Source organism: Crocuta crocuta, unplaced genomic scaffold (assembly GCF_008692635.1).
Source record: "Crocuta crocuta isolate KB4526 unplaced genomic scaffold, BGI_CrCroc_1.0 scaffold779, whole genome shotgun sequence".
Taxonomy (NCBI): Eukaryota; Metazoa; Chordata; class Mammalia; order Carnivora; family Hyaenidae; genus Crocuta; species Crocuta crocuta.
The window spans coordinates 1,130,986-1,140,465 of NW_027531185.1; the positions used below are offsets into that span (position 1 = coordinate 1,130,986).

Sequence of the window (9,480 nt, forward strand, 5' to 3'; positions counted from 1 at the left end):
GAAGCCAGGAAGAGTAAAAAAGACACTGCATGCAGAGGAAAAAGATAAGTAACAGACATCTCACCCAAAACTACACAAGCCAGAAAAAAATAGACATTTAGAATGCTGAAAAAAGTCAACCCAGAATTCTAAACCCAGCAAAAACAGCTATCAAAAATGAAGGCAAAATAAAGACTTTTTTCAGACAAGCAAAAATTGAGACATGCACTACAAGAAATGTTAAAGAAAGATCTTCAGGAATGTGGTATATATGTACAATGAAATATAATTCAGCCATCAAAAAGAATGAAATCTTGCCATTTGAAACCATGTGGATGGAGCTAGAGTATACTACGCTAAGTGAAAGAAGTCAGTCAGATAAAGACAAATACCATATGATTTCACTCATATGTGGAACTTAAGAAACAATACAAATGAGCAAAGGGAAAGAGAGAGAGAGAAGCAAACCATGAGAGACTCTTTTTAAAGAAATTTTAATGTTTTATTTGTTTTTGAGAGACAGAGAGAGAGAGAGACAGAGAGAGACAGAATATGAGCAGCGGAGGGGAGAGAGAGAGGGAGACACAGAATCTGAAGCAGGCTCCAGGCTCTGAGCTGTCAGCTCAGAGTCCAGCATAGGGCTTGATTGAACTCAAGAACCGTGAGATCATGACCTGAGCTGAAGTCGGGCACTTAACCAACTGAGCCATCCAGGCACCCCGAGAGACTCTTAAAGGTAGAGAACAAACTGAGGGTTGATGGAGGGAGGCGGGTGGGAGATGGGCTAGGCAGGNTGGATGGACACAGGAAAAGAAGATCTGAAGAAGTGGTTAAAATGAAGATAAATATAAAAAATATTTTTTCTTATTTTTGATTATTCTAAAAGATGATTCCCTAAAGCAGGGGGTGACCAAACTTTTTCTGTAAAGGGCCCCAAAAGTAAATATTTTAGGCTTTGAGAGCCATGTTGCAACTATTCAACTCTACTGTTATAGCAGTTCAAGATGATACACAAACAATTAAGTGTGACTTTTATTCCAATAAAATCGTATTAATAAAATAGGTAGTGGGCCAGATTTTAAATTCTAAAATCATGACATTTAGGGGCACCTGGTTGGCTCAGTTGGTTAAGCGTCCAACTTCGGTTCAGGTCATGATCTCACAGTTCATGAGTTCGAGCCCCACGTCGGGCTCTGTGCTGACAGCTAGCTCAGAGCNTATATAATAAATATCTATTAATATAATGATGCCTGAGATTTGCTTCAAAATAGTATACAAGGGAAGTGACTAGATAGGCCATAAATTGATAATTATTGAAGGTTGGGTACATGAAGGTAGATTTTACCATTGTACTTTTGTATATTTTTAAACTTAATAAATAGTTAAAAAACAAACATTCCTATTTTTAGGGGCCACCTAAGTTCTTTTTTATTCTTGCCCCACCTCTNCCTCTATTTTTTAAGAGTTTACATAAAATATATGGATATAAGAACACACTAAAAATAGTATGAGGATACAATCAGCTAAACAGAAGGTGGAGAATTCTACAAGACAAATAACTGAATTTAAACAAATAAATAACATTAAACACAGAAGAACATTTATATAATAAGAGAAACTTAAGAGACTCGTTAACCAAATGCAATTTGCTAATATNGCCACCCAAGCGCCCCTAAAAACACATCTTTTTAGAAAACTGTGAGATGATGAGCAGAGATTAGATGATATTGAGGAATTATTAGTTTTGTTACTGTGATAACAAAGAAAATGTCCTTAGCTGTTAGAGAAACATACTTAAGTATTTACAGGTAAAGTGATATGTCTAGGATTTGCTTTAAAACACTCAAAAAGATCATGAAAGACAACAAAATACCTTGGATTAAAGATCCAAGGGAATCAAGGGAAAAATAACAACTCAATGCAATGTGAGATCCTGATTAAGAATCTGGAACAAAAAAGGACATTAGTAGAAAACTGATAAAACCCAAATAAGATCTATAATTTAGTTAACAGCATTATGCCAGTGTTAATTTACTGGCTCTCATCATTTTACTGTGGTTATATACATTGGTAACAGTAGAGGAGGCTAGGAGAGGGGCATATAGGAACTCTGTGGCACCTTTTCTGTAGGTATAAAATTAGTTAAAAGTAAAAAGGTTAAAAATCATACTCCAAAGAAAAACGAACCCTCATGCACTGTTGGTGGGAATGCAAGCTGGTGCAGCCACTGTGGAAAACAGTACAGAAGTTCTTCAAAAAATTAAAAATAGAATTGCCATATGATCAAGTAATTCCACTACTAGGTATTTACCCAATGAAAACCAAAACGCTAATTTGAACAGATATAGGTATCCCTGTGTTTACTGCAGCACTGGTGACAACAGGCAAGATATGGGAGCAACCCAACTGTCCGTCAACTGATGAATGGATAAAGAAGATGTGGTATATATGTACAATGGAATATTATTCAGCTATAAAAAAAGAATGAAATCTTGCCATTTGCAACAACATGCATTGATCTTGAGGGTAAGTAATGCTAAGTAAAATAAGTCAGAGAAAGACAAGTACCATATGATTTCACTCATATATGGAATTTAGGAAACAAAAACAAATGAACAAAGAAAAAAAAGAGACCAAAAAACCCAGACTCTTAAATACAGAGAACAAATCTGTGGTTGCCAGAGGTTGGTTGAGGGGATGGGTGAAAAAGATAAAAGGGATTAAAAGTACACATATCGTGACGAGCACTGAGGTGTGTATACAATGGTTGAATCATTATACTGTATACCTGAAACTATTATAACACTGTATGTTAATTATACTTGAACTTAAAAAATAAATTTAAAAAAGATTAAATTTTAAAAAAATGTGGTAGGGAAGATGAAATAATAGAATTTTGATAAGTGCATACGGTTCATTATACCACTCTTTGTTTACATATTGAAAGCTTCTGTAATAGAATTTTTAAATATATCACTTCTTTGTTTCTGCCATTCCCTCATACTCTCCTTCCTCTCCTCTTCCCTGATTAAATTGCTCTGCACTCACCCACTCCCTTAATCCTTTGTCATTTGGCACTGGCTTCCCCATAACTTTACTGACATGGCTCATAATCAAGAAGTACAGGATCCTATCACCCTCAGAATATTCTTCAGCACTGACCATGTAAACCACCCCTTTTGAAGCTGTATTCTCTCACTACTATGACACTGACATTTCAAGCTCCAGGACTGCTGTTTTAAGTTTTCTCACTGCCTGCAAGGGCTAGGGAAGGCAAGGCAGTACAGAAGGAATGAGCTTTGAAGCCAAGTTGAGCTCTGCTCTCACTTGGAGACAAAGTGCTTTAAGAATTAGGTAACACCAGCATTACACCTAGCACATAGTTGGTCAATGCGCAACATACAGATTTGGAGAGTATTGGTTAAGAGTGCAGAGTGCAGAATTGCTGAAGCCAGACAGCCTGGGTTCAAATACCAGCTTTATCATTTACTACCTATGTGACACCGAGCAGGTTCCATACTCTGTGTACCTCAGTTTCCTCATCTGTTAAATTGAGATAACAGTATCATCATCACAGGGTTGTTGTGAGGAAGAAATGTACTACTATATGTACAGCACTTTAAGTAGGACGCTCACAGCAGGGTCTAGATAAATGTTAGCTCTACTTCAAGATTCCCAGGGAGTCAATTGTAGTTCTGTCACCATTGTATAATAAAGAATTTGGTTAGCTTTTGTCTCCCATTCCTCCAAACCCTGGAAATTTCCCAAATGAGAGTGGTATTTTTGTTATTCATGGTGGGCCATAACAGTTTAGCTAACAGATAAGTCATGATAGTTCCCTAAACAGTTTCTGCTAATGAGATGGCTCAGCATGGAGGCTAATCATTCCAGAAAGACCAAACACAAGATTAGAGGGTTGAAGCTTTGAGTGTGTGATATAAACCTGGCCTCTGGGGTGGGGAGGGGAGGAGCCAATGATCCAGTCAATCATGCCTACATAAAGAAACCCCAATAAAAACTCTGGATACATGAGTGCACTCCCCTGATTGGCAATATTCTGCATATTGTCACACACTGACATCTCAGGGGGTTAATAGGGTCCTGATTCCACAGGGAGAAGACAAGAAAACTTTGTGTTAGGGACCCTTCCAGACTTCATCCTACATATCTCCCCCTTTCGCTGGTTTTCATTGCATCCTTTTGCTATAATAAAACTGTAATTTTAAGTATAGTGATGTCCTCAATTCTGTGAATCATTCTAGTGAAGTATGGAGTTTGAGGGGGACCACAGGAACCCCTCTGAAGCCAGTAGTTCAGAATTTACAGTGGTCCTAGGAACATCCAAACCTGTAACTGGTGCCTGAAATAAGGGTAGCCTTGTAGAAGACTGTATCCTTAACCTGTGGCCTAACTCCAGATAAGTGGTTTTGGAAGTCACTACAGTCACTGAAGTGCCATGTGATTCCCACCCTATTCCCTATCCCAACATTTCCTCAATATCTCTTCTCAGGAGAATGAGAGACATTGTTCAGCAAGCTGAGCTAGGATCTGTGGCATTCTAGCCCCACATAAGACAGAAAGGACTTCCAGGTCCTCAGAGCTAGTGGACCTTTCTCTCTGACTAGCCTCTCAGTGGGGATGGAAGGTGACTTGGATCCCATGTCTCTTCTTGTGCAGGTGAGTTCATGCACATATATGTACATGTGTGCACAGAAACCCACATGCACTCTTCATTGCCTGGCTTGGGTCAATGAGGGGATCAGGTAGAGGCAGGGCCAAAAACATACAGTAAAAGCAGGGATTGCAGCCTTAAGAAAGCAGCTGGGACCAGCTAGGTTATACTATTGATCAAAACCCTGGAGCAAAGAGTCAACAAGTGGAGAAGCATCAAGCAGCAGCCAGCTGAGTCCAAGAGACTTGGCTCCAAGAAGTGGGGAGGAGGTAGCTAATGGCATGGTCTCCAGCCAGCCCCTTTACCTGGGATCAACATGCTTCCAAGAACCTCAGGCTAAAGCCATTATTATAGCTCTTTTTCCTGCTCCCCAAACAGACAAGCAACAGATAGGCATTACCAAAGACTGTCTTTCCAACTCTATACAAATGACTCCTAAATAAACACCTCTAATCCTGACCTCTTCTGAGTCCTGACGTCCAGGTTTTAGACAAACTGCCTGCCGGATATCTATTGGATGGCTTGCCAATATCTCAAACTAAACATGTCCAAAAGTGATTTAATCAACATTTAGGGTCCTTATCCTTGTCTTACATATATCTGTTCAGGGCATCACTATCCCCCCATTTGTCTACAGCCTTGCTTTTCAAAATGTGGTATTGGGACTCATAGCAATAGCAATAGCAGCAGCAGCAGCAGCAGCAGGGCACCACCACCACCTCCACCACCACCACCACCACCACCACCTGGAAAAATGTTAGAAACACAGAATCTCAGGTCTCATCTCACACTTACCAAATCAGAATCTGCAATTTAACAAGATTCCCCAGATGGTTGCTATGCACATTGAAGTTTGAAAAACACTGATGTAAGACACATTCTTCCTAGCACTACAAACCCTCAAAGGTCCTGCCTCTCTCAAATCTTCGTGACCCCCACCACTGCTATAGTCCAGGTAGCAATCACTTGTTCCTGGAACTACTGGTTTCACTAGTCTAGATTCCAGACATTCTTCATGGTAACCCTTCCTCTATTATTTTGTCAAAGTCATGATTTTAAGTCCTTCCATTCTCAAAAATTTCCACTGGCTCCTCATTGCCTATTACACCTCCAAGCTCAGTAGTCAATAAGAAGAAATAGCACTTATTGCATGATTATTATGTGCCAGACACTCTACCAAGTGTCTTACATACATTAACTCATTGAATTCACCTAACACCCCTATGAGCATCTTCATTCTACATGGGAAAACTGAGGCACAGAGGTTAAATGACAGAGCTTAAAATCAAATCTAGGCAATTTGACCTCAGCACACAAATTCCTAACCACTGTTCCATAGTGCCTTCCTAACTCAGTAGCCTTAACTTTTAAGGCTTACTTCCTAATACTTCTCTGTGCTTTAGCCAAAGTGATCTATCTGTTGTCCTTTAAAGACATTAACAATTCCCCACTTCTGTATATTTGCCCATGAGAGGTTGTGCAGTATTAATGGAAATAATCTGGGCTTCAGAAGCAGACCCAGCTTCAACTTTCAGGCCGGGACACTAACCGGTTCTAAGACCCTAGGGAAATCATCAAACTTCTCTGAGTCTCATCTTCTCATCTGCAAGTAAAACACAGTTTAAAAACCACCTAACTGAAATTAGGTGTGAAATTTAGAAAGTATGTGGAAGATGTCTAATACAATCCTGGCACATAGCAGGTGTTCAATCACTGACAGCTCTTATGGTCACCTGAAATTTCAAATCCTACCCATCCACTGAGGCCCTCTCAAATATAACTTGTACTATGTAGCTCGCTTTGTCACCCCAGCTAGACATGATAGCATCTTCCTTTAAATCTTGTTAATATTTTACGTGTAACTCTCTGATTTACTATCTTATCTTAGCATTGCACATTTGTCTTATTAGACTGTAAGCACCAAAAAAGGCAGGCCATCTCTATTTCCTAAAGCAGTTAGCATAGTGCACTGCACATTGTGGGAGTTCAATAAGCATTACTGAATAGAAGTGGATCAGACTTTGAGCAACGAAGGACCAGAACCACTAAATTTAATTGTGGAAAACTTCATAAAAGAGAGGTGTGACAGCAACCAAAAACAGCTAAACACCTGTAACTATCTCACACCAGGCGCTATGTGTATATTAGCTCATTGGTACTCTCATTAGTTCTGTGTTGAGTTACTATCCTCATTTTCCAAATGAGGAAACTGGGATTGAGAGTATTTCCTCAAGGTCACAATTGTTCCATAAGAACTTGGACCTAGTCACTCTCTTTCATTGCTGCATCCTCAGTGCCTAAAGGAGTGCCTGGAACACAACAGATGCTCAAAAAATATCTGTTGAATGAATGAAGAGATGAATAAATAATGCTAGTAAGCAATAGTAAGTAATAAGTAAGCTGAACTAGAAGCAATTTCTTGTGCTTGAACTCCCAGTTCAATCCTCTGCTAAGTTGCCAATTTAAAACAGAGGAAAAGGATGTACCATTGATTAAACAACTGCTATAGAACTAAACACTGTTTAGAAGAGGGATCTTAGAGCAGAACATTGAATCAATTACACTCCTTAGTTCATGACGCTGATTGTTCTGCACTTTACATAAATCATATCCTTTCATTTTCCTAAAAGCTCCCAGGAGCATGTATTTTTATAACCATTATACAGATGAAGAAAACACTCTCCATGAAATGATTTGCCCAAACTCTCAAAAGAGGCAGAGTGAGTGGGTGATTCCAGCCCAGGTAAGTTTAACTCCAAAACCTCTGATCCTAAATACTTGTCCAGGCTTTGGGCTTGTACTTGCAACAGAAATCGTATCGCCTGTAATGACAGGAGCAGGACAGCATCATGAAGAGGACTGCAAGGAGCTGCAACCGGGAGGGCAGGGATGAAACCAAAACTACTGGGGTCACTGAACAAATCAATAATCAAGTTATAACGTCCTATGGGAAGCAATCTCATTAATCCAAGAATGCTGCTACTCCATCAAGAACTAATGACAGATTTTGATAACATGAAGGACAACAGAAACACCTAAATTCTTAAGAAATCACCTAAAGCTCGGCATTTAACACAATGTACTGGACGAGGACTTTGCCTCAGAGTATGGGAAAGCGAAGTGAAAAGGACTTTCCCAAGAAGGCGTTGAAGGAACGAGGAGAGCAGGGGGAAAGTGGTGAGCCCAAAAAGCAGGTGCAGTGTTGGGGCTGGTTTTGGCATCGGGCGCAGGGCAGGCCTACCGGGAGAAAGGAGTTCCGGCCTTCGCAGGCCAGGAGCCTGTCACCCGACTTCCTTAAGGGCGCTCTGCCACACCCTCAGTCCCGTTCGTCGCAGAACACAAGCTCACCATGGGCCTGGGCGACGCTGTCCCCAGCTCTCCCGAAGACTCTGCCGCTTTCGCCATCTTGGCCCTCCTTCTCCCGGATCGCTCCCACAGGCCTTTGCGGAACCTGAGACGTGGAAGCCGCGCCTCTTCAGTGCGTCAGCGCAAGCTATCGCGTCACCGTAAAGCGCCAGGCAACTGCAGGCGGTGCCGGTCCTTTGCTCTCCCTGTCCCCCGGCTTTGGGGAAGAGATCCGAGTTGCCTCGCCTCGGGTTTTTGGGGCCACTGGCCCTGTAAGACAAGCTCCCTCGTTAATACTCAACACCGATCCTGAGATCGCTTCCTTGCTGACCCCTTTTTTGTTTTCTGGGTTTTTTTTTTTGTTTTTTTTTTTTANCAGAAAAAATTCAGGATTCCGTGTTCACGGATAAAGCGATCAAGCAACTGCGTGACCAACTGCTCCCTCCGCCCTCGCCCCTGCTTGGACGATTTCTTGCGCGACCCCCACCCCCCGCTGCTACCAGCCAGTTACCGTTTCTCAACTTTTGTAAACTATATACAAGATAACTTTTCTCCCTCACCCCCTTGGAGGAGGGAGGAAGCTAGCTTCTCTATATACGTTGGCCGAAATGTTAATCCCAGTACAGCTTCCAAAATTGCTAAGCGATTTGGAGCAAGTAGTAAAAAAGTTCAAGGTCTGAAAAAGGGTGATTATTGTGAGAATAACTAAAATAGAGAGAGAGAAGAAAGAAAGAGAAAGAAAGAAAGAAAGAAAGAAAGAAAGAAAGAAAGAAAGAAAGAAGAAAGAAAGAACCCTGCATGGAACCCTGCATGTGCCAACCTCTTTTTCCCCAATTCCGGGTCTTTCTCGGTGTTTCTTACTCCTCTTTACCTCAGCCCCAGGTTATAATGCGATCAGGTAATACATTGTCGATGCATGCTGAGTGGTTTGGGGAGATGTGAATACCAAGTTTCCTCTTCTAACAAACTAGGTAGAGATGGGTGTGAAATGAAGTGCTTTATATTTTTGGATAAACAATCCAGAAAGGCATCAAGTCTTAAATTTGAGGAGAAAGAATGTGGAATGTGGTGGGAAATTCCCAAATGAGTGGTGGTGGTGGTGGTGGTGGTGATGTGTATGTAGGGTGCTAGTTGTATGGTTTTGTTTTGTTTAAATATTGTCAGAATTCTTCAGACCAAGCACATTTTCAGTGTTTGGTCAGGTACTGATGGGAGTGATATTAAAATTGAGACTACTGGATATGAAACTTTTTTATTACAAGAGAATATAATGTACAATTCCCCAGCCCCAACTTCATCACTCATTCTACCCCTCCCACTTTAACCCCAGTCCATATTTCCAGCCACTTTCCTGCGGCCGTTGATAATCTCTTCCATTTCCTGCAAAACCTCCAAAATTAGTTATCTCTTCCTAACCCCACACTCCAACTTCTGCCATCTAATCTCATCCCTTTTCCTCTTTGCTAGTAGTTTCAAGACAGCCT

General features: G+C 40.9%; 1 protein-coding gene across 1 annotated transcript in view; it reads right to left on the reverse strand.

Moving 5' to 3' along the window:
• Nucleotides 1-8,075, reverse strand: part of YIPF6 (Yip1 domain family member 6) — a 26,270-nt gene extending 18,195 nt beyond the window's left edge. The window contains exon 1 of the mRNA XM_077771154.1: nucleotides 8,000-8,075. Coding sequence (XP_077627280.1) covers nucleotides 8,000-8,056 — 57 coding nt within the window. The 5' untranslated portion in view covers nucleotides 8,057-8,075. The remainder of the gene's footprint in view (nucleotides 1-7,999) is intronic.
• Nucleotides 8,076-9,480: the final 1,405 nt, after the last annotated feature.